The sequence below is a fragment of the Camarhynchus parvulus genome, chromosome 7, assembly GCF_901933205.1.
Source record: "Camarhynchus parvulus chromosome 7, STF_HiC, whole genome shotgun sequence".
In the NCBI taxonomy this organism is placed as follows: Eukaryota; Metazoa; Chordata; class Aves; order Passeriformes; family Thraupidae; genus Camarhynchus; species Camarhynchus parvulus.
This window is the reverse complement of record NC_044577.1, coordinates 33,028,138-33,054,515: the sequence shown is the minus strand read 5'-3', so window position 1 is coordinate 33,054,515 and position 26,378 is coordinate 33,028,138. Positions and strand designations below refer to the sequence as shown.

The window sequence follows — 26,378 nt, the reverse complement described above, 5'->3', positions numbered from 1 at the left end:
AGGCTATTGCTTCTCTCTTCAATTTCAAATCACATTGGAAAGCTGTAGAAGGGAAAGTACAATTTAGTGTTTAAAATGAGTATGGACAGACGTGGAAAAGACAATATGAAATGCCAGCTTGTAGAAAGGGCAGTAAAAATAATCTGAGGTCAGACAAGCAGATACAATTCAAAGTGCAAAAGGAGCAAATTGGGTGAGAGGGGACGAAAGTACGGGAAGAGTGGACAAACTTATTTGGGGAAAAAATGAGAAGAGAAAAAGGAAAGGAGGAACAAAGCTAAGAAAGCTTCAGCATGAAGAACATCATTAGGTTGTCACAGACAGGCAGAGGGATTAGAAAAGAAGAAAAGCTGTGATCCTGCCCATTGCTGTAAATTCCTGCAATGTGTGGATGGTTCCCAGGGCACAGGTTTGGTTTTGATTTACAGCTGTTAAGGTGAGCTGGCCTCAGTTTGAACCCTGGCTGTCTGCTGTGGAGAAGCCTCTCCAGGATGGCCACTCTGCACCTCCCCGAGTGCACAATTCCACTTCTTTGTGCTTCTTTACTTGGTTTTACTCGTTACCAGCAAAGTACCACTGTAAAATCAGATAATGAAGTCTTACAGACCTCTTAGAATAAAAAATATGACAGCTAATAATAACCAGGGGCACCTGAGCTGTATTTTCTCCTCAGCATGTGGTGGGTTTGAGAGCTCATATTAGGTTTGCCATGGATGAGAAAGATAATTTAGCCATTTTCTATCTGCTGAAGGAGAAATAGTGGAGATAGAAGAGCTATGACAGCAGCTTTCCTATGTTTATGAAGTTGTAGGCTCTGTCTTACTGTCAGGTAAGTAATTACGTGCAGTTACAAAGTGTGCATGTATTAAATAATTCTAGGTAACATTTTCAGTCTTCCAAGCAGCTCGAAAGCAGCTCTGATCCTATTTAAATGACATTTTTACTCAATGTCTTCCTACATACAGTCACACAGACAGATTATATGTTCCTAAATGTGCACCTATCTGAAGACCCAAAGGAAAATGAAAGGAATATATTTTTGTGGTGGGAAAATAACTGCTCTAGTGCTGTGACACAAATCTCCATTTGTTAACTGTCTATGGCTGAATAACATTTTAATTTGAGCAACCTGCTTTTGTTTAGGTAAAGAGAAAATAGGAGCCATGAATGGGCCACTTCACATAGAGCAGAATTACACAAATTGTAGAAGCTTTGATTTTCCCTTACTCTTGGATGGGACCCAATTTTTCCTTGACGAGACAATCTCTACCATTTCACATCTGGTGTCCTGCTGGTGCTTCATTTTGCTGTTGTGATACTGCAGAGAAATAGAGCTCCTAATTTGCAGTTTGAAATCCACAGGTGTTGATAGGAAGCTTTTGCCACTGCAGCGTAGTATGGATTTCTGCAAATGGTAAGAAAACCCTGAGATGAAGATTGCAGAATCTTTCTTTTCTAAGCAGAGATCTTACAGGTTTTGGGGATGATACTGTTTTTCAGTATTAGGAGTAATGACTGTCACTGTCAGTGCCAAACCTCTGGGGAAAGATGTTTCAATTTGGGCTGGGAGGGACTGGGGAGGAAAGAAATTGTACTTAGCTCTTCTCAGTCACTGCTTGTTTGCAACCAAAATGAGTAAAATGAGAGCTGCTCCAGCCCTTTTCACACCTTTATACACCTGAAACCAGCACCATTCTGGAACAGATGTTTTCAGGGAAGGTGTACACAGGGAAGTGCCAGCCCCTGTGAATTCTGGAAGAGAAGGTAAATTGGTTCTCAAGGTGCTCAGCAGCCCCTTTAGCTGGGGTAGTGCTGGCACTCAGTCCAGCCCTAATGGCATTTTCTGTGCAGTGCTGAGCTCAGCCTGGTGTTTCCATGTTTTTTTAACCTCTCTGTGAAAGTAAATTTTCACAGGATTCACAGAATGACCAGGCTGGAAGAGACCTTCAAGATCGTTGAGTCCAACCCGCCCCAACACCTCAAGTGAACCCTGTCACCCAGTGCACCATCCAGGCTGTGACTCCACCACCTCCCTGGGCAGTCATTCCAGAACTTTGTCGCCCTTTCTGTAAAAAACCTTTTCCTAATATCCAACCTGTATTTTCTTTGACACGGTTTGAGACTGTTTCCTCTGGCACAGATCATTCAAATATGATCATTTAAACCCAGTACCATCAGGTCCGAGCCACTGGAGCACTGAACAGGCTCACACTGGGGATGCTGAGCTCACCCTCAAGTTTTGGGGGATGTCCATGGCCTGGATTTTCTGCTTCCCCCCTTTCCCTCTGATTATTAGGCAAGCTGTTCAAATTCCAGGTTCTTTCAAGAACTTGGTGTTCATGGAAGGTACTTTAACAAGAATTTGATATAAAATCAGGATAGAAAAGGAAAGATGCTGAAGTTTTATCTGGGAGGTGAATCCAACCATTCTGGTTTCCTGCAGATATATATTATATCTTGTATATATTATATCTTGTCTGTGGCTATATATTATTTTCCTTGGCAGAATGCCTCATGAAAACTTAGCCAGCTGTAATTACTTCATTCCTTTAATTGCAAAAAAAAAAAAAAAAAAACCCATGAGTATTTCCAGTGGAGAATCCTTCCTGTGTTGCTGCTGACTTTAGACATGGCTTAGAAGGTTGTTCCAGTTGTGGTTGATGTGATTTTTTACTCCTATTTTCTGTTTCTAACACCATTCTCCCTCACTATAAATAAAGCAAAGGTCATGGCAGAGCTCTGTTGGCACCAGGAGTGTTTTGCAGGGCACCTGTCAGAGGTCACTGGCTGCCCATGGGCTGGCCTCTCTAGCTGAAGCTGTGTTGCATATTTGCACATGTGGTAGAGTTTAAAGGAAAAAAAAAAAAGAAAAAAAAGTCCTACACAGAATTAGTTTTAAGTCTTCCCTAATTGTATTTTTAATCATAAGATTGGTGACATTTACCTTTCATTGTGTCATTTTATTTCTCATTTTGTGCTTCAAGCGAGTGTTCCCCAAACTCGGTGCTGCTTCAAAATGCTTAATCAAATGAAAATGCTTATTTTCCATCACTGGATTTATAGCTACAGTCATGATAGATTAAAGAAAAAAAAAATTAAACAGTTTTGTGACAGCAATGAAGAAATATTTCAAGTCATTATATGCATTTTAAAATTCGTTGTGTGCTTAAAATACAGTGTATTTATCTACGTGCACCATGAGCTCTTTTCAAGAATATGCAATTACTCTTTATTGAATGCCAAACTCTAAGATCTCAAAAACAAGCTGGATGAATTCAACCTTTTATTTCCCAAATGGGGACATCTGAGATTGCTCAGCCTTTGTGGCTTCCAGTCAAGGGGCAGTGCTCTGAAACAGGGAGGTGAGGATAAATATCTAGTTAAGGAGCTAAGTAGTAGTGTGAAAAATAGATGGATAAAGAGACTTGAAGAAAAGGTGGGAATTTAGGGAAAAAAAAAAAGAAAGAAGAATAGAAGAATGGGTCTTCTTTTATTCTGGTCACAGATATGAAGAAAGAATATAAAGAAATTTAAATATTTAAAAAAGAAGCCTTGTGCAAGTGGGACAATGTCAGTCTTTAGCTTTATTGTACAAGTGTTCAATGCTCTTGGGAAACTGTGCTATACCTATTATTAGTATTTAACCTGGAATATCAATATTTGATTGGAATATTTACTGTAACCAGTGAAGGGGCAGTGGTTTTGTGGGAGAACCCACAGAGAGCCCATGCGTCTTTCTCTCATAGCAAGTGCATGTTCTTGAAAACTGAACTTTGCCTCCTGCATGCAAAAACCAACAGGATCTCACCAAAAATTTAAACAAGGACTTATGAGCACAAAGCTGTCTAGTTGTAAAGTCTAAGTCCCTTGGAGAGAATCCTTTGTACAGAAATATGTCTGGGGGAAGGTGAAACAAAAGAAACTGCATCAATGTTTTGATAAAATCAAGCATCTTGCCTTAATTACAGCAGCTGCCACTGTGGCTCTGTGGCAGAGACCTAATACCTTGACCAGAAACGTAGAGGAGGCTTTCATAAAACCTTACCAAAACTCATTTTTTATCAAGTTTTCCAGACATGTGTTCAGCAGAAGGCAGAACTGAGCACTTTGTGTTCCTAAATTCTTGGGGTGTGTCACAGGCACAGAGAGTCCCCCTCGTCTTCTGCAGCACATCAGCTTAATTCTGCATGAGCCAAATGAGCTTATTTTGAGATTTATACTCAATAGAGTTATAAATTATTCGATGTCAATGCAGGGCTTGGGAAATGAAAGCAAATATTTGCTGTAGCTGGCAAACAAGGAGATGCCAATATGTCTCTGCCTCCCGTGATGTGTTTAAGCTCCGGGCACGCCGCCTGCTCGGTGTTCAGTAAAGACCCAGCTACAAACAGATGGGGAAGGCACAGGTGTAAGAGCTAAAAAAACACTGATTTTTCTTCCTGTTTTCATAGTTGTCAGTTTTGTGAGCTCACTGCTGTACATTTCAACCTCCCCACCTCTAAAATGCCGGCCTGTTGCTGAGCGCTTTGAGAAGGATGACAATTAATGAGTATTTGTTACGAATGACTGATTAGTGATGGGATTTCTATTAGGAAAACCTGAAAAGAGGCTTAATAATATCATCCTTTTCAGTCCTTTTACCCTGCGAATTTCTTAGCTCTCTTGGATCACTGACTTTGTTATGTGGCATTAGAGAATGCATTTGAAAAACAGCTGTTAATAAAGTACATGTGTATTCTGCTCTTATGGCTTCCATTTCTGTGCTTCAGACAGAATGTGTTCCAACTGAAACAAAGATTAATGAACATCTCATGATGTCCAGTCATCTGTTATGACAATAGAAGAGTTTCATGTCCAATTATTTATTTCTATAAATAGCTGGTGTTTTCACAAATCTGTGATGGCAGCGTGCAGTTGGAAACATTCTGAGCATTGGTTTGAGGCAGCTTATCTGTTTCTGGATATGAGGACAGCTGGATATCCTTAACAGATTAAGAAAACACAAAATAAACACTACAGATACTGCCCTTTTGAGCTGCTTCCTTCAGTTTAGGCTACTCCTAAGTATGCAGAGAACATTTTCTGTAAGGAATCATCTGATATCTGGGATTTCTACCATCAAAATTGATTGGGCTTTTTATTTGTTTACAAAGAAAGTTGAATCATTTTTATCTCTCAATGTTTCAGAAATTGAGGTGATAGGGAGAACTTTTTCTGTCCTGCAGAAAGATTTTCTTTTCTATTTTGAGGTGAACCTGAGAACTTTCTCAGTTACCATGAAAAAGGAAATTTGTTGGGAAAACCAAGGCCACAGGAGATCCTCATGTAATGTCTGGTACTTCCAAATCCAAGTATCTTCACTCATCCAAAACACCAGAGAAGTGTTTAGCCACCAAATATTACCTTTTTGAAGCTCTTTTCCAACATGTAAATAAATAATTTTCATTAGAGATGAGAAATTTTTTGTCTCACTCATACCTGGCTTTATTGGTTTTGTTCTCTCTTCTGTTTTAAATAGTAATAGAAAAGTTTCAGAAGGAAATGTTGGGCCAGGTTCTCTGATGTAGAGATTTGAAGAACCCATCAAGTCAGCAACAGATTTATCCCAGCCCTAGGAGTGTCTGGTACCCTCTGTTTCCCTTTCACCAGAAAGCTTCATGTGATGCTGAAATCATTGTGCTTGGTAAAATATTAAAGCAAAACCTCTAATGCAGAGTAATTACCCAATAAACCAAAGAAATACCCCTCTCTCTCCAGTAAATACTTCTTTTTGATTGAATTTTTCCTCACCTTTGGAATTGCCCTTAGATTTTCAGCTGTTCTTTAGACTCTGAGGAGAGTGCTGCCTTTTCCTAGACATGTTCAATAGCACAATGCTCAGATGGCAATTTATTTCCTCTTTACAGCTGTCTGATGCTTGCAGATTAGATGTTCCAGCCTGGGCTTTGAGTGGCAGAGTTTTGGGAGCATGTGTTGAACATACCCTGACTTATTTAATTGAGTTCAGCTCATAGCACAGCCTCAATTACTGGTTTAATTAAGAAGAAGAAAATAAAAAAAAGAAAAAAAAAAGGAACCAAATAATAGCAGGAAGGATGGAGTTTTGAATTATAATTGAGTAGTGCTTCTGTGTTCGGAGTTCTTGGGGTTCATCACTTGTGTGGTGAGACCTTGTCTGACTTAACAGGGATGAGACTGGATCTCAATGACTTGGGAAGCAATCAGGATTTCCTAAAAGAGCTGAATCCCAGGGGTTTATCCTTTTGATTGGTGTAGGTTTCACAGGGATTTGGGCACCATCTGATCTGCTGTGCTGATTGTCACCGCTGCTGTCTCCCCATTATGCTTTGACAAGCAAGCACCTCCCTTGCCAGGTGCCATCAAGAAGCAGGTTGAATCAAGCAATTACTGCTTGCTGAACACAGGAGCAGCTCTTAAGGAATATAAAGTAGTATCCTTACTGCTTTTCAGTCTTCTCTGTTTTGGAAAAAAAAATGTGAAAAGACCAGGAGCAGATCTTTTAATAAGGTAAGAAAGGAAATGAGTGCTCTGCAGCAGGTGGTGCCTGTGTGTCCCAACCCAAGCTATCTTCTGCTTCTTCAAAGAGGGGGTGAGGAATGTGAGTGATTATAAAGTGCTGGAGGTTGTGAGATGATTCACTGGGGGTGTGTCAGAGGAGGACAATTATGGTGGAGCAAAGGGAGGGGAAGAAAGCCCCAAGTTAATCTGTGCTCCCTTCACCTCAGGCTGATTGAAGTCACTTCTATTGCAGGTAATATGCAAAGTAGGTATTAATTATATTTCCAGCATCAGAGAAAAATAATGCAAAGAATATGTTTCATTAGTGATGCCTGTGGATTATTGCTTTTATCCTGTAATCAAGCAAACAGGCAGTGCCCTGCTCCCCTCCAAATCCCACCAGGCTGTTTGCTGATCCACTCTCACTCATGTCAGTGTATATCAGTTCTGTCTTAAAATAAAGAAGTTAAGCCTTCCTGACAGGTAGGCACACCATGATCTGCTTTCAGGCTGTCTGCTGCAGAGAGAATCTTCTCCTCAGCCTGTATCAGCTGTTTTAATAAAAGCATCTCCATCAATTCCTCTTGGGCGGCACGTGCAGCTGCCTTCCTAGTGTAGCTCAACCTCCTTTCCTGCTGTCACTCAGTACATGAGATATCAGGAACTTAGCATTTGTATCGGGGTTTATATTGTTTCTTCTTCTCCTAAAATGAGATAATTAGTTAATTAATAAAACTGATAAGTTTAGCAGCTCTAAAATGCAGCTGTACTCATCACTGTGTGCCTGGTGGACTGGAGTCTTGTGGAGCAGTGCTACTTTGAGCAAGGAAAAAGTGATTTAGTGAGCACTGACGTGACCAAAAGCCTGTGAGACTGAGTGGCATGAATCATAAATACGTTAGAATTCTTTTTTTCATATAGTATTAATGGTATCAGCCATAACTTACTTCTTTGAGTTCTGAAATTGTCTTAGAATTGATGATAAAATAGGTGAGGTAGTGTGGATGGCCCAGCTATCAGTTCATGCTGGCATAACCTAACTTCTTTGCACACTAATATAGTCCTATACTTGGTCAGAAAGTATTTTTATTTTATTTTTCCTGCAATTCTTTCTTCATTTTTTTCCATTTTAGTAATTTTCAGAAATTATCTTTCTATCTAATTCTGTGTGGGGTAGGTTGGTATTTGAAACATTATTACAGAGATGGTGCATGCAGCCATCACTGGGGTGTACAAATCCCCCCCCGCTTTTTCTCCTCATTCTGCTTGGAGCCAGGGCTGCTAATACATCTCTACATTTCTGGTGTTGCAGAAGAGTAATCAGGAGGCAGATTTGTTTGCTGGCTTCAAAACTGCTCACGAAATTCCTTCCCTGAATGAGGAACTCCAGGAATGGGTTCGTTGTGGGGGTGAGATGATCCTGTGTGTCCTATTCCTCAGAAACATGGACAGGGCAGGAGGGGAAGGGCTAAAGTGCCCTTGTTTTTCTGTTCTGTTAATCACTTATGATTTGTGACTTTCTGGAATTCATTCCATGCTGAACATGCTATCGCTCCATGCTTTTATCCCCAGAGGACAAGGAGGAGTCAAACTCTCATAGCAGAAAATTTCTGGTTGATATGAATAGATAGATAGATAACCCAATAATCCCCTGAAATAATATTTATTTTTTTGTTGAGTATCTTGGTAAATTTTCCCCATGGCTTTGTGGGTTCTCTGGGAGGAGACAGGGAATTTATTTTATTTATTTTATTTATTTTATTTCTATCTTCGTTTGTTTGATTTCAGCTAATCCCTTCATCATTTTTGTAAACAAAGCATATTTTTTTGCTACCACATTTTTCCAACTGCTTTAAAAAAATATATAAAAATGTGTTTAGAGTAGAAGTGGATGCTGTGCCTCTGGATCAGCTGACAGCATCTTTAATCCCACAATTCCCACGTTGCTTCTTGCAGCCTCTTATTTAATTCATTACTTATGTTCACAGCTCTGTAACAAGCACAGTGAGTGTATTACACATATGGCTTTTCTAGAAAGTACTTTGTCATGCCAGCACAGGTTTTCACTGCTCTTCAAATGACACAAACTTCATGTGGAAAGCAGCAGCAGATAATTCAGTAAATAGGGATTATTACAATGATCCGCTCTAATGAAAAGGGAAATTTCAAACCAATGGCTGAAATAAATAAATATATGCATATTTATCACTTTGAACATCAAAATACAGAACCTCCAGCAGTTTACTGTTACACTCCAGTCAGTATCTCCATATCATTACATACCACCACATACTGAAACTTTTTTTCTTTGTAGTTTTGGCACTCAGTAAATCTTTCAGGAAAAGTCTGTGAAAATATTTCCTAACTAGAGCCAAAAGCAGGAACTCCTTTTTTAACAATTATTTGTATAACTTCTCTGCCAAATTAGAAATTTATTAAGTAATGTGGCAGATCATTGATGGGCTCTCAGTTGGGGAACCTTTGGAAGTCAAAATGGAAATATTTCTGTTGTTTATGTATTTGTGTTACAAATCAGCACTCCTTGACTTTAAATCCTGAATATATGCACAGATTTCTAGCAGCTTCATATTAGTTCTAGTAATTAGGCACTAATTACTGGTGGTATCATAAATAATTCTGCCTTCCCACTAGGCCTTGCTGCTGTAAATTAAAGGTTAACAGATCAAGAATAGATTAACAAAAGCAAAAGCACAAGAGCCTTCTCTGTGGTGGAATAAAACCAATTTTGTTGACACTTAACTGAAATTGAGTTCTGTTTTGTAGTGCCTTAAGAAAAATATCATGAAGATTTAAAGAGTTTGTGATCTCCGAAGAGATAAAATAATGCAAATACAATACTTCCAACTTAATTTCAAATATTACAGTTCTGTAAAAATCCTTCTTTGCTTTTTCTTTTTACTAACTTGATAATTTGTTGCCTATGATCTTTGTTTTAGACAAGACTATTGTTTGGGGTTTGGGTGTTTTTATAAATTTGGTATGCAAGTACAATTTTGGGAGAATATTACTCGTTTACTCAGTAGTTAATGAGGAAGCAAAACTGCCTATTTTTACTTACTGTCAAATGCCAGGATGAGACCTGAAATCAGGTAATTCCCTTGTTGCTGACATAAAATAATGCTCCAGGTAGGAATTTGTAGTGGGAAGATTTGTAGCTCTGAGTCCTGCACAGAGATGTGCCATCACTGGACCAGCAGCATCCAAACCAACCTCTGCAGCAGAAAATATTTGAAATCCAGAAATATATTTGAATATTGAAATATTTCAAATATTGGAAAATATTTGAAACATCAAAAATTCAAGGTTTAAGTTCTAATATTCACTTAAAAACTTATTACTTTACAAAAAAAAAAACCACAAACATTAAAGAACAGAGATTCCTAAACAGGAGCATCAAAGTGCTGGATGAGAATCTTGGTTTTATTTCATTTTGTGCAGTTATACTTTGGCTAGATACATTTTTTTTCTTGGTGAGCCCTGAGTGTATCTAATTGCCTTTCACCACTGGAATCATCATTTTAATCTGAATAAATCAGTTTATAATAATTCTGCAGAGTTTACTGCATCACCCCAAAGGAAAGCCAGGATACAGATCAGTTCTGTCCATTGCTGCCAAGCACACGCTATTTTCTGCTGTCTATTTTCTGTTCTACACTGGGATAAATAACCACTGGCACAATGTAAACCAGCTCAAGGATTTATTGTGTTAGTAGTGTTTGCTTGTGGAGATCAAATATTAAATGATTTTGCTCCTCTTTGGCATAAGGTAAGGTCATTATCGTGCATAAACTTAATTTGAAGTAATTTTTTATACCGATTAGAATTTATATATTTCTTTGAAATGTAAATTTCAGATGTTATTTTTGTCAGAATAGTTTTTTTATAGCCTCACCTATTTCTTCATCCAAGATCATCTTCAGCTTTGATGTCATTGATTACATTTAATGACTTAAATCTAACCCAAGAGCTTTGAGAGCAGGGGCACTGAGGGATGTACCAGCACTGTTCCTTCCCACAGATGCAGAAAAAAGCAGAAAACAAACAAACAAACAAAACCAAGAAAACCCAACAAAATTAAAACCAACAAAAAAAAAATCATAAAGCACCCAACCAAACAAAAAAAAAACAAAATCAAACAAAACAACAACAAAAACACAAACAAAAATACAAACAAACAAACAAACAAAAAGACCCAAAAGATCTTTCCTTGAATTTGCTGGAAAGAAAAAAAAATAAAAATCCCCCTCCCTTCTGTTGACTGCTAACTCATCATAACTTAAAGTCATCAGTTTGCAGGGTCTGAAGCCTTTGGGATCTAAAGTCTCAATGTAATCCTGGCCTTTCTACCTGGGAAGGAGCCCTGAGATTCCTAAAGCTTGCATACTGTGGATTTTTGATTAATTTAATGTAATCCTCCATAATGATGATTATTGTAGCATTTTCTGCATAAGATGGATGAGACAGGTTCTCAAATGCCAGCTATTACTGACATTTAATCTGGTATAGGTCATCAAATACCAGGGTGGAAGAACTGTTTTAATTTATTTTTTCTCATTAATAATACATTTTAAAGAAATTAATATTGCAAAAATGTTTCCTTTTCCATTGCTTGTCCCTACGTGGGAAAAAGTTGGTTGACAGAAATCACGTAGTTGAAGACAAAGCATCCTGTGTTGTGATTGATGCTGGTGGGGTGCAAAACATGATTTTAAATCCCTGACAAAGTGAGTGGGCCCATTTTCCACATTTCATAGTGCCAAATGCTCCATGCAACCATCATTTCTCAGGCTGGGTTGAAAAGGCCACGTCTCAAACTGTGGGAAGGAGAAGGCCCTGGAGAAGCGAGGCTGTGTTTAGGAAATGATGGCCTCCCGTGTCTAGACAGTCATTTTTAAACAAGGACTTGCTGCTGGGGCTGTCCTGATTTGCTCTGAGCCTGAGCTTAGCTCTAGGACAAAAGTTAAACCCTCCAAACTCCACACTGCTTTAGCCTGCAGCTCCTCAGGCTGCAAGTCAAACACAATTTCAGGGATCTTCTTTATTTCTGCCTTTATTGCCCTACAATCACTGAACAATTAATGAAAACTTTCCCCCTTCCTCGCCCCTCCCTCCCAAAAAAAAATCCTATTTTCAAAGTAATTTTTAATATTGTCGCTTTTCAGCTAAGGGAAAAGGTTATTTATTAAGTGGAAGAAGCAATAGAGTCTGACTGCACATAATATCTTGTGAAAATTAAATACCTTCAGGAAAAGTGCTGCATTTATTTCTTCTGTGAAAGAGCTTTGGTACAATAGTGAGGAAATCTTTGAAAATCAGTGTCTGAATATGTGTATTCTGCTCTGTACATAAAAGAGTGCATGTAAAGGGTATAAAAGGTCACATGGCACCATTTTGATGCTCCAGAAATCATTCAAAGCAGAATAATCAAAAATTGCACATTAAGATACCTATCTAGAGTTGAGTTTGAGGGATAACAAATATATCAGAGCCTGAGTTGCCAATGAAGAAAGAGAATTTTAATTTTCTGTGGCAAAATTATTTCCCTGCATCTTGTACATCTGGTAAAGGAGTGGAAACGAACCATCTTACCCTCAAAAATAAATAGGATAATCCAAGAACTATTCATCATTATGTTCCAGATTTCAGTATCTCTAATATCAGTCTATGGTTTGAATGTAAACACATATTTTATAACTATATAAAATCTGCTAAATATTTTCTTTACTTTGGGGGGAGGTTTATCTCTACTTTTTAAAAATATGATAGAGACTTCACGGTATTATTTGGATGCCACATTAAAAGTCTGTTTAAATGTTGATATAAAGCCATGTAACATGGCACTTTGTTTATGAAATGATTTTTTTTTCAGTGGATCAGCACATTGATTTGGCACAGCTGGTTTGTGATAAAATGGGAATAATCAATGTTTCTTCATTTCTCTTCTAATTGATGAGCTTGTAGTTGCACATGGGGACGCACATTTAGTCTGAAAGGGCTCCTAATTCCAAATTTCTGCATCTGATTTAAGTCTGAATCCTTACATTTTCAGATAAAGGGCAGTAATCTGACAAATAAATACTGATGTTCAGGGCCCCTAATGAATCCAGGAATAAATCTGCAATGCATCTTTCATTTCAAACTGACAGTTATTAAAACTTTGCATGTATTTATGGAAAAAAATGTGGCTGAAAATGTAATATTAGATTTACTTACTAAAATTTCATATTGGGAATAAATTTGGAAAATTCAGAGAACATGCTTTTTATTCAGAAAATTACTTTTTGCATAAAATTACTCGAGATAATTAGATTATTTTAATGAAAAGATATTGAATTGTATGTAGACAGAAAGCAGATTTAAGCAAGTATAAATTTGATATATTCTAAGGGATGCACTTTTCCAAGGGTGTATCCTATTGCTGTAGTCTTGATATGGGAAAAAAGAAAAAACAGAAAATTCTTGTGATGAGAGTGCAAGACAAACTTTCTCTGCAATTTTACCCACAAGCAAAACCTGGGAACTGAACTCCCATTTCTCAGTGTGTTTATTTATTGCTGTTGTAGTCCAGATGTGCTTTTTTGAGCATGTACAGCCACAACTACTCATAAATGGAGCAAGAAATAGAACATGGTAGGGTTTATTACATTATTATTTAAAAAAATTAATTATTATTTAAAAATATGTAATATGCATATTTATAATATTCAAGATAAAATATTTCATATTTTACATATTCCTCTGCATAGGAAGAAGTAGAGCTTGTGTGAGAAAATTGCAACTGTGACAAAACATCATTAGACAGAAACTCAGCTGCACATTTTTCTGTCCTACATCATCCCTGCAGGACCCAGAGATGGTAGATGAGTGCACAGGACAGGCATCTGCACTCTCACCCTGCAGAAAAAGCATATTTGGGTGGAAAAAGGAGGGGCAAACTCTTTTAAGGATTATTATGAACTTTAAATATGTATATTTGATTGGCATCCCTAAGACAAATAAAGGCTTTTATACCCTCTGTAGTGGAAGGGATCAAACTTGAAGAGTAACATGCAGGATTGCTAAAACAAGTGTGGAGTACAGTCATAACAATATAATAAACAACCATACTTGATTGGCAAATTGCGTTCACTTTATAACATCTGAAAATTCACATTTCTGTGTCTGTAAGGAAATGGGGGGACCTGTTGATGGCAGACCAATTTAGCTTTCTAACAGGCATATTTTTATAAATGGATGATGAACAGTTTAAATAGAAACAAACAAAAATTGTGACAACTTGTATCTTCTTTAGCAGTGAACCAGACTGGCTTTGATTTTAATCCATCCCCAAATTCTCAGCTACTTTCCCCATTTGCTGCTCAGGCCTCCACCCCTGGTGCTTCAAATAAGAAAACTTTTGTTTGAATTGGCAATTTCCCTGCAAAGAGAAGTGTATTTCATGACAAATGCCCCCCTGGGGGCTGAGTTTTGCTGATTTTTGCCTGTTGCTGTGCAGCAAGCAGTGAGTGGAGCTGGGCTCTGCGTGCTGTGAATGAGTTGTCTGACTGGGTTTTACTTTTATCTGCAGCTCGACCCTGTGCTGCTTCCTGCCTGGCACTAAATCTGCAGCTCTCCAGGAGAAGAAACCATTATTATTTCACTCACTGCTAGATTTCCAAAATGCCAGGAACATTTGGAACATATGTCCTCCTTTACGCTGCAGAAATCACAGAGGAACTTTAATAGAATTTCACTCCCGTGCAGCACAAAAACATCCACTCCATATTTCCTTCCAATATCAGTTGCAAAAAAAAAAAAAAAAAGGCACTTTGATGGAGAGCCAAAGAGTTTCTAACCCCCCAAAATAGTGTGGGAAATTATCCTCCAGGTGATGGATGCTGCCCTGTGCTGGAAAGAAGCAGAGGAAGGAGAAACCCAAATACCCAAATCCAGTGGTATTTCAGTTCCTCCTCTAGGGAAAAATTTCACTTTGCCCCAAACCTGAGAATTGCTTTCCATGTGTGTGTGTGTGTTCTAGCAAACAGTGCTCTTCAAGTTCCTAAAATCTGTCTGGGACACTGAGGGCCATGGACCATTTATTACCAAAAATGGGCCAAATCTGAGGGTGACCAATTTCTTTTGCTTTAGATGTGGATGAAAAAGAAAACTGCTGAACCCAGAAACCAACCTAAACATCATCAGAGTTTAAAAATGCTCCTGGACCATGCTATAAAGCTTATTATTAATTAAATGTGATGCAAACTAAATCAAATCACATTCATTTTTTGAAATGCAGTAGAAATCAGACACAGGACTGTGTGGCAGTCCCCTTCTGAGAATGCAGTCAGTGGATTCTCATAGCACAGGCTGCAGAGAACCCCAGGGGTGTTTTCACACAGGCCTTTTAATTGCCTTTTTTGATCACCTCCTCCGAAGCAGGTTCCTCATTCATCACAGTCCCCACAATTTTAGTTATCTTATTTGTCCTACAGTAAATCTGGATGGTGCCACTCAATGCCAATGCTGTTCTCATTATGTTTCAAGCCAATTAAATTGCACAGCATTTCCCTTAATTCCAATTCAAACTTTTTTTCCCACATCATAATCTTGCTCCTAAATTGGTAAAAAGCCTCTAACTTTTTGTGACTTTTTCATTTTGCTAAGATCAGCTGAATATCTTTAGTTTCCTTCTGTCTTGAACGTGACCCTCTCAGTGTAATTTCAAAAAATTAAACCCTGTCCTTTCCACTCATAGCTCTTGTTGAGGTGTGCTAGGAATTATTTTACTTTATTCTAGTTAGGTCCTGTCCATAGCAGTAACTTTGCCTAAGAAAGCATCCTCTTTTTGTATATCTACTTTACTAATTTGCTTCCTATAATATTTCATTGGTTTTTTGTCAAAGAGCTCCAGAATTGTGTATTTTTCTCCCCCAAACTCTGATTGTTCTGTACAGTGTTTGGCATCTTAGGTGCATTAGAAATTAGCAGTTTTCAGTTATGCAAGTGTCTAAATGTAGCTTTACAGTGAAAACAATTGTTTCTCAGCTAATTAAATAGGTGGATTATGAAGGAGGTGACTGAAAGCTTGGAAAACAAAAGGAAGTGATGAGAGAGAATGTTCTGGTGATAAGGGGTTTGGCTGCTGAACTTAGGCAGTAACTATCCTACAGATGTCTCTGTAAGGAGAGAACAACAGCCCTTTTGAGGCCCTCCTTACATATTTTTCAGGCTTGATAATGAAGGAAAGATGAATGTGAGAGCAGGGACTGGGAAGTTCACTGTCGCTTTTGTCTCATGGCAGCATTCTTTTCCTCTGGAATTAGTTCTATTTGGTAACATTTATTGCTCTTTTTAGTCAGGGGGTTTGTCAGGGAGGATTATTTGAAAAGGCTGGAGAGTTGTCATTGCTCAGATGTGGACAGAATAGTCCCTGTGTATTTATTCCTAGCTGGTACCAAACTCTCTGGAAAAGCTCCAGCCATCACTTTTTAAGACTAAATTGTTAGACTGAGGAGGGTGCACGTAATAGAGGGAAGGATGAGTTTATATCAGCAGTGTAACAGAGCTGGGAAAATAGCAAAATGTCATCCAGGGGTGGCTGAGTCTCCAGCTGGTGCTGGGTGCTGTGCAGACCCCAGTGAAATCAGCTCTGGAACAGCAAATCCAGTGCTGGCCATGGCTGTTCAATCACTGACCTAAAATGGGAATAACTGCACAGGAGGGCAGCAGAAAGGGCCTGTCCTGTGAGAGGAGGAAGTCTGCCTTGCCTTGCTTATCTCCAGCTGCTAGGCAGAGGGAAAGAATCTGATTTCCATCTAGAAATAGCTCTGGAGAGGAGGACAGGTGAAAATAGCTGTTTAAGCCAAATAAGCTGCTGCAGAAATCAGTCTGTGTAATTCAGCCTGGAAGATATCAACATTAGTTGTTAGATGTAGATTCCTAACTGCTGGGACCACAGTGAAACCATTCTGGAAGAGTCAAAACAACTGAATACTTTGGAGTTTAATACTTGACTTCATCAAGTCTTGCAAAGCACCAGGACTTGATGAAGAAGATTTTTGTTGTTGTTTAACTAGAGGCAGAATTCAGAATTTCCAGAGGTGAAGTCTATACCTTTCAAAAGATAACCTGCCTTAATAAAATTCAGATTAGTGCCAATGTTTTTGCTGTTGCAGCAGCCTCAATTAGCCATCAATTAGCCCATTGACAGTCTCAGGAAATGAAGGCTGCAGTGGACTCAGCTCTGTCAGCCCCAGTGCCCTGAGCTGGGCTCTGCAGGGACATGCACACTCAGTTTTCCTCCCCAAATTGCTCTGTGAATGGATGAAAGATTTCATTGCCCTCTGCTGCAAATGGAGAGGCAAACCCAGCACCATTTGTGAGCACAAAAATTTGCCTCGAGCTGAAATAAATATTGTACAGTGCATCCTTTAGAGCTCCCAAGGCAAAGACACCACAGTGTAATTGTGGGTCAACTTCCTGTGCTAGAAATGCACTTCTGGTTTAAACCTCACTCTAAAAATCTGCACTGGTCATTAAATACAGAACTGCATTTAAACATTACACACTAAAACATTTAATTTTCTTGATTTAATTTTCAGAGCACTTCGATCACGCAGCAGCACTTAGGGAACTACTTTCTTGTTCTGTCTTTTACCTCTTCCTTTAATTATAAAGTTTCATTTTTGTCAGTCTCAAGGAGAAGAACAATGATTTTTAGAGTAAAAAGAGTGTAATTTACACATGAAGTCATGATAACTTGCACAAATCATAAGACAGATATTGAGGGAAAAAAAAAAAAAGATTTGACCCCCTATTCCACAAAGCTGGAGCAACTTCTTAAATTCTTAAATATTCTTAATTCTTAGATGTTCCTTACTGTATCTATTTGCTATTGACATACAAACATTTTATTTCTTTTCTGATCTGAAAAGGTACTCTTGTTGTCGAAGCTAATATATTTTTTTTCTTTTTAACTTTTATTTTAATCTTTAGAAATATTAATTTATTAATTAAACCAAACACTATGCGGAAGAGCCAGTGTGAAGTCAAACTTCAGGGGTTTGTAACTGCTGTGTGTCTGGATGTGTATTTACATAAATGTGTGTTTATATATTTATTTATACATGAGTGTCTGATCCCAGCAAACCCAGTTGGTTCTATGATTCCAAAATGAGCTTTATTTGAATTATTGAATCTTGAGGTACAAAGTTCCATTAAATAACATAAATCAAATCCCCAGAAGTACAGATTGTAGTCTGGAGTACATATAACATTTTAACAACTTATTTTAAATATATATAGGTGTTGGCCTTGTTATTTCTGATGATCTGAATACATACATAAGTAAGTGTATATACTGCTATATACACTTTTTTTTTTTCTTCTTTTCTGTTTTCAGTCCAAATTACTTTTGCTTTTCAGGCATGATTTTTACTTTGCAAATATTCTGTACTATGGACATTTTGATTTATACAGACCTGGATGTTAAGTTTGTGTTTTTAAATATATTCTTAGAGTACAGCTGGAATAAAGAATGACAATGAAGGAAGGACAGGAATTCAGAATTATTTTGATAAATAGAAATCCCTGTCCAGGAGTGGAGTTATCCCTCAGGAATGTTATAGGTAAAGTTTATTCTGCTTTATGGCCTGGTGATGGACTACATGACCTTTCAAAGTCTCCCCCAGCCCTATTTTATGATTCTGAGATCAATTGATTCTGGCATTTGACAGCTCCTGCACATAGACTATAGATTATTCTAATGCCTTTGCTTTTTAAAAAAGTTGTTGTGTAGGTTTTTTTTTTCTATTTTATTTGTATTTTTGCACTTGAAACACTTTACCTCTAAAATGTATTCTTATTTATTTGAAGACTGAAAATAAAGTCTATGGGTTTCATTCTACTGTTCAGCAAATAGCCTAAAAGTGGATTTTTATGAGAAGTTACAAGGCTATAAATTACTGCTCTGTCACATAAAGATATCTGAAGTTTTATACGCTGTTGATCCCAAGTTATTCCCATTAGTGGTAATAACTAGGAGATAATTCACTTCATTTGGATAATGAAATCCTGGTTCTCAAAGTGGTTTCAGTAACATTCAGCCTGGAATCAGATTATTCTTTAGAGCATGTTAAAGTCATGGCAAGGTGGTCTTCGGCCTGCAAGTGTAATTTGTTCTCACAAATAGGTAATCCTGTTAAAATACTGTCGGGTTAATCAGAATTGATTTGCTAAACCCCGTGAATGCTAATCAAGCATTGGGTTAGGGAGCTTTAGCAGCAGTTTTAAGTCTTTGATAGTTTCCCATTATTCCTGGATGGAATGACTCACTGGATTTGTGGAAGCATTTTGAAGCCTGAGCACCTTTCCAAGGCTGGAGACAAATGTACTCCAGACCAAAGCAGCTCCTCCAGAAATAGATGTTAAAACACCTGACAGTGGGGATCCCTGTATTTGTTATAGCTTATGTGCAATAACTGTTCTCCAGACAACCTGAGTGCTTTGTGCTTTTGTCACTGCTATCTGTAACTATCCTACCATTTTCTACAAATAATGGTTAAAAAATGAATTTAAGATGGTAATTTTAGAGTCTTACATGGTGCATCTGTTTTGTAAGGAAATACATTTAGAACTTTTGTCTTTTTACATTTGAAAGATAATTCTGTGTAATTGTTAATTTGTTAGAAGATATGGTGAATTTTAAAAATAATTATGGGGCAAATAGGAAATTGAAATGACAAAGAATGAAAACTTCCTTTTTCCAGAGCCAGCAGGAGCTTTGCACTCTGCTCACACCCTTTAAAACTTACAACATCTTATTTTCTTTCAACAGCAAGCTTTTCTTTACAGACTACGGGAATGCTGCCAAGGTGGAGAGATGTGACATGGATGGAATGAACAGGACGTGGATAGTAGACTCAAAAATTGAACAGCCAACTGCTCTGGCACTAGACCTCATCAATAAATATGTGTACTGGCTTGACATATATCTGGAGAGCGTGGAAGTTGTTGACTATCAGGGGAGAAGGAGGCAAACAATAACTAAAGGCAGACAAGTAGGTATTTATTTGCAAATCAGTAAAAAGTAATGATATCAATGCATAAATGCACATATGCTAGCAGCTACAGGAATTTCATAAATTTTTACCTTTTTAATTCAGATGTGTTAGAATGTAAAAGATCCAGCTACATGCTTTGGTTTATCTGCAATTTAGCAATTTTGCAATTTATGAGTATTTCCATGCAGTGCCTCATTAACAATGCACCCTGTAAGTCACCATTGCTAAAGACTTCAGGAGGGAAAATCTGGGGTGGAAAGGTGCAGGGAGATAAATCATTAATGACAAGATGTCCTTACCCACTCAGGAAGGAGAGACTAACAGGCACAATAATGTGAAATAGAATAGCAAAAGCTATTCACCCATTCAGACTAATGTGGATGCCCTTAAATCTTATTTTTGTTGGCGGCAATGATGCTTTTCCCGGCTGATCCTGATGTTCAGAGTCATAAATACAAACTCTGGGACTGTGAGTCTTAGAGCAGGAGCATTTCAGTCCATTAGCCTGGAGAGTGGAGGAGTTCTCTGGCACTAGTGAGTCTTATGTAAATCCAGGGAAAATCATCAAAGACCAAACTATTCTGGTCACTACCTGGACTGCCAGGTGTGGGCACCAAGTTTGCATATATTTCTGCCTGAGGTTAAACAGGGAATGTAAAACTGTTCAAGCAGAATACACATTTTACCAGTTCTTCTGTCATTTGTTGCTTCCAAGCAATCAGTGTTTAGAAAAATGCAACTGGTTAGACTGTTAACTAAAAAGAGGCAGAAAATGTGACAAAAGGCAGTCTAAGTGGTGGTTTGGGAAACCCTTTCCTATTTTTGCCAATCTATCCCCAGTCTTTAACCAGTTCTGGAACAAGAGGTCTTGAAACCTTTGGGTTTTTTGTTTTGGTTTTTTTTTTTTTGTTTTGTTTTTTTTTTTAAGTATCAGTTTGGATTAGATATTTTAAAAGCTAAAATCCTTTTCAGAAGCCATTTAAAAATACCTTTACAGGCTTCTAGTGGAGCTGTACTTGTGTCATAGGAGAGATGCTTGTTCTTCCTCTTCTTGCTGAAATTTAGACACAAAAGAGGGTACTTTCAAGTTTAGAGGGATTCTTTTCAATACTACCTGAAAAAATGAGATCTCTGTTTTTTGGTATGGATGAAGGGTATTAGGAAGTTTGGCCTCTCCCTGTTGTCACAAGTGGCGCTGATTGTCTTTCCACTCTAATGAAGAATTGGTAATTTCAGTATGTTTTGTACTGCATGTGCCATGATCTAGAATGACTGTTTCTCCAAATCACTCCTCATTAATCCAAGGAAACAGCAGACCACAAACCTGTTCCCAAGAATTTTTAGAGACTAAACTTTATTGTGTAAGTACAAACATATCAAACATGTGTTTTTCAAACAAAACTGGATTCTGTGGTTGACAGCCTTCCTGGCTTTCAAAGGACAAACCAGTCATGTTTTTACTCATGCAGAGGGTTACTGGAAAGCTTCATGAGATGTAAAAAAACCCAACAAATTAAAAAATAAATACAAATTATTAGATCATGATAAAAAACATTGCAAAATGAGCCACACAGCTTTCATAGTTTTAACAGAGAAAATCTCTCGTGGGAGTTAAATGATGAAGGTTTACACTGAGTGCAAATGGAAATAGAGAAGAAAGGATTGTAATTCAGGGGAGAATTCCACAGTTTGGTACAGATGTGGCTTTATTTTCAAGGCTCTTTTCTTTCCCATCTTACTATAATTGCATTGAATTTCTATTGGGTCTTAAATGCTTCCAATGATGTCAATTATTATTCCTTTTTCTGGGTGAAGACAGAATACAATGGTAAGACTTGACCAACTGTGCTGTAATTTCCAGAATTACTGAAACAGTTGATGCACAACAGAGTTTTTTTGTTTGGGTTGGGTTTGGATGACGTGTGTCTGCATTTGGGGGTGAATGAGATAAGTAAATACTTTGTGGTGAGCAGTTTAATGGTTAAAGTAATAAGACATTCAGCCTGCGAATATCTGAACATCTGCCAAAAACATTTTCTTTAATTTGTTCAGTTTTCAAAATTGCCAGTGAGATACTTTACATTTTCTAAATCTATAAATCAAGCACAGCCTCCAAATTATTGAACACTTAGTGTTTCAGTTGTGATTGTCTCACTACCAGCTATTCGGTAATTTTTAATCAATGTACCAGACACATCAGAGATTATCACAATTTTAGAATTCACTTTTTGATAAACAAGCACTGCCAAGTGGCCACCACCATATTCAGAGACACCAACACAAAAGGAGCACAGCAGAGCTGACATAATTTGTTTATTTCTCATAAAAAGTTTTCTCAAGAAAATGTTCAGCAGGTATATCTTGCACCATTTTCCCTGATTTGATTATAAAATAATTTTGAAATTTAAAAGTGGATCAATTACACCTATGAGCTGTGTTTTAAATTTCTAAGTTTGCTATATTTATTAGTTAATAATAGTTAATTTATCTTAGTTAATGATCTATTTAATTAATAATTAATTTATATTAGTTAAGTGTTAGTCTTTAAGATTAATTTATATTAGTTAATGATCATTAGTTAATACTAATGTAGCTGTTGCACTTAAAGAATGTAGATTTTAATTTAAAAAATAGAGAAACAATAATTTGTAAAAGACTTCAGATTGCTAAATAATTTAATTTTCTACCTTTCTTGTACAAAGCTTTTCTAATTATAAATTTCAGTCTACAAGAATGTGAGCTATACTTTTGGTGTAATTTGTGTTTATTATTTACAAGTACTCAGAAAGCCTTTTGTGCAGTTTATCACATACAATCCACAGCAGTTTTTGACATTTACAACTCACAGATATGCCTTAAATATTGAGCTAAAATAATGATACCATTTGTTTCTTTTCCAGATGAGGCATCTTTGTGGTTTGGCAGTGTTTGAGAACTATTTGTATACAGTTAATTCAGACAACCTCAGCATTTTACGAATCCACAGGTACAATGGTACTGATGTTCAGGCTCTTGCCAGGCTGGACAATGCCAAAGAGATCCGTGTGTTCCAGAAGAGAACTCAAGCAGCAGGTATGATCAAATTTCCTCTTTCTAGAAAGCACAAAATCAGATAGTGAGTGCTTGTGCAGTCAAAAAGGTCCTACCAGAAACAAGTATCTGAAGATGGAATGAAAATTTGTCCTTGTGGCACAACTTTGTGTTCCTTGAGTTTTGTGTGGTTGTGACACTTTTCCCGTGTCTCCAAGCTCCAGCTCAACCCTTTCCAGAGAATTCAGTTTGGAGAGCTGCCCAAGAGCCCTGCTCTGCACATTGTGGCACTCAGCACTCTGAGAATTTAACACCTTCAGGATTGTTGGATGTCCAGTGTTGTCCACATGCTTTGGGTCTCAGACCTCAGAGATTCCTCATATCTCTGGGCCTGCTTTTCAGACAGACCCACACCTCCGGTGAGCTCCTGTCTTTGGGGCTGCCAAAAAGGCACAGAGGTGTGGGCAGCTGAGCTGCCAGCACAGCCCTGGTGAGAGAGGGAAATGCTGACAGGGTGTCCTTGCTTTGTGTTAATATCAGCTTTGCCATCTGTGAAAGAAATCTTCATTTTCATCTAGAATGAAAGAAAGTCTTTTTCATCTCGGAATTTTTTGGTAAAACAGCGGTTTCTGAGGTCTGTATGACTGTAATCTGTTCACATCCTTTCTGTACGTAGAACATCAGTGGGAGCTCTGGGAACTTTGTGCAAAGATAGCAAGATCCAAAATGTTTACCATGACGCTTCATGGGAATGTTTTTGGCATGACTGATAACAATAAATCGTTGCCATGACTGCTTAGACAGAAAAGCCAACACATCAATTCTCAATGTCAATTTTTCTAAACAGAATGGCTGCTTCTGAAGAAGTCTGTGAAGTGGGAACAAACTCTAAATTGATGTAGAGTGGGTGAACTAATTTTCACCCTGGAGCTGAGGACATTGATTTGCAGATGTCAATGTCTGAAGGAGACTGCAAAGACTCTTTCTTTGCTATAATCATCCCTCTCGTACTCCTGAGGGAGTCAGGGAGGTTGAGTAGAGGAGAGACATGAGCACAGTGTAATCTTTTATTACATCCTGTGATTACTCCACTACTCCTTTTGTTTTGAATGGACATGTTTGTTGCTTGTCAAGATTCTCTGTAACAGCTGTCTCAGCTTGGTGGAGTTTCTGTATTACCTTTAACCTTATCGACCCTAAACCACTTGATTGCTTTATTTTAAAAGAAACAGACCTGAAAAGCTTGAGGTAAAGTAGGAAGAACAGAACACTTTTTGAGCTAGAATACTCTTTTCTGGTTTAAGCCAGCTTAGAAAATGTAAGATAACCCGGTAGATTTTGTTTCCATAGCATACTGCCTTAAATAGTTTAAAAAAAAATAAAAAATTAGGCTGCTAATCTAGAACCATGCATTTGGAAATATGAAATCAAGGATAAGGAATTCTTTGACTTCTTCAGCTGGATTTATATCCCAACTGTACAAATCTGCACCCCATCCCAGGAAGTGTTCAAGGCCAGGTTGGATAGGGCTTGGAACATCCTGGTTTAGTGGAAGGTGGAAGTGCATTACCTGGCAATGGCACGGGTTTGGGATAAGATGGGCTCTAAGGCCCCTTCCAACCCAAACCATTCTGTGATTCTGTAACTGTGGAAGAATTCTACAAGGCTTGTTTTGTTCCTTAGTTTCAGCATATGTGCCTGCCCAGAAAGGTGCTGTCTAATGGAGTATAGGAGTATCAGACTGCGTGGGCATGGGATGCACTCTGTCCTCAGAAAACCCCAACCAACCCCGTGAACCAAAGCAACAAATGGAAAAGGGGAGAAGTGTCAGCTCCTCGAGGGAAGCACTGCCCAGCAAATTCTGTGCAGGAGCTCATTCACAAAGGGGTGAATGCACACAGGCACGGGCAGGGCTCAATAGCCCTGGGCTTTGTTGGCCTGGCTTGGATACCATCTTTAAAACCACCTTCCTTAGCAGTTACATATTGTATTTGCAGGGATCCCCAGCATAGGCAGGAATGATGAATCTGACTCCATGTTCTCAGAAGGCTAATTTTTTTTCTTCATTTTACTATATTATATTAAAGAATACTAAACTATGCTATACTAAAGAATACAGAAAGGATACTTAATGCTAAAAAGATAATAATGACTTTTGGCACTGATTGGCCAAAGAATGCAAACAACTGACACCAGAATCCAATGAAACAATCACCTGTGGGTAAACAATCTCCAAACGTTCCACATGAGCACAACACGGGAGAAGCAAATGAGATAAGAATTGTTTTCCTTTTCTCTGAGGCTTCTCAGGAGGAAAATCCTGCGTGAAGGGATTTTTTCAGAGAAAGTTATATTCTGGGGAAAGATTTCTTGTGACACAAATCCCCTTTCCCTATGTTTTCCCTCTGTCTAACCCCTCCCCATGCTGATGTAATTGCCTTGCTTTCAATGATGTGAGCTGTTTTCCCCTCGCCATAGTCAGAAGCCACGCGTGTGAGTTGGATCCATCTGGGATGCCGGGGGGATGCTCCCACATCTGCCTGCTCAGCAGCAGCCACAAAGCGAGGACCTGTCGCTGCAGGACTGGCTTCATCCTGGGGAGTGATGGCAGGTCATGCAAAAGTACGTCCTTGAGGTCACAGGCTGCCAGCCAGGAATAATCCAGGGGATGGTTCTGGGTGTTCTCTAGCAAATCAAATGGGCTGCTTTGGGGTAAAGTTTGTTTCAAATTAAATGTGTGAGACAGTATTTTTTGTTTAAATTCAAATGTTTATTTATTCTTATTATATTATGGTCTCACAAACTGTGAATTTTACAATGCTTTTACAAACTAGAGTTTTATTTTTATAAAGTTTTTTTAAAGATAGAGTTTCTAAGTAAAAAAGAATACTTAAATTATTTTTACTTTTAACCTAATAAATAATTACTTATAACCTATAATATAGACCTATAATAATATAAATAATACCATTTTTATTTAATTACAATTATTAATGGTAACTGTTATTATAATTTAATTACAATTTATTAATTATAATATTACTTAAACTCATTAAAAAAGTAAAGAAAAACCTAACTTCTATCCTAAAACTTCTATCTTACTTTGTATATATGTTACTATATTCTAAAACATTAAACTCTAAGTTTTCCACTATATAATATTACACACTTTTAAAGTGTACCTGATGATTTGTTCACATGCTCCTTTCATTCCCTTAACATTATTTGATTTGGCTCAGTTCACAGGAGTGACAGGTTAAACCTGGAATGCTCAAAGAATACTAAAATTATCACAAGTTTTACATTAATCAGCCTCACTCTTTATTTATTTATTTGTATGCCAAGGCTTTTCACAGCACACAGGTACTGCTACAATTTCCACCCATACAATCAACTTAGAGCACAAAAGGAGAACATTGATGTGAACAAGTCAAGGTTTTTCTCAGAATACTATGTGAAAACAAATGTGATTTGTGCAGCTGTGGTTATACCTAAAGTTACATGTGCACAATCTGTTGGTCACCTACAGCCAACAGGAGTTTTGGGGAATGCATGGTTTTTGCCTGGTTTTTCAGTCGAAGGGTGTTAATTTAGTTCAGATAAAAGACGTGCAGTTAGATACTCTGATGGATGCTGGTAGATGGATTTCTTTGACCTCATTCAAACCTGATGCAGTTTTCACTGACAATTCCATCAAAAACCCCTGAGAGCCAGCAGGAAAAATACAGAGAGAATTTTAAGAGGTATGTTGATAGCATCAAGGCTCGA

General features: G+C 37.8%; 1 protein-coding gene across 5 annotated transcripts in view; it reads left to right on the top strand.

Moving 5' to 3' along the window:
• The window catches only part of LRP1B (LDL receptor related protein 1B), a 634,192-nt gene that overhangs the window by 383,609 nt on the left and 224,205 nt on the right, over positions 1–26,378 (top strand). For all 5 annotated transcript variants that reach the window (XM_030951951.1, XM_030951950.1, XM_030951947.1 and 2 more), the window contains exons 8-10: positions 19,355–19,577; positions 22,481–22,652; positions 25,089–25,232. In XM_030951951.1, coding sequence (XP_030807811.1) covers positions 19,355–19,577; positions 22,481–22,652; positions 25,089–25,232 — 539 coding nt within the window. The remainder of the gene's footprint in view (positions 1–19,354; positions 19,578–22,480; positions 22,653–25,088; positions 25,233–26,378) is intronic.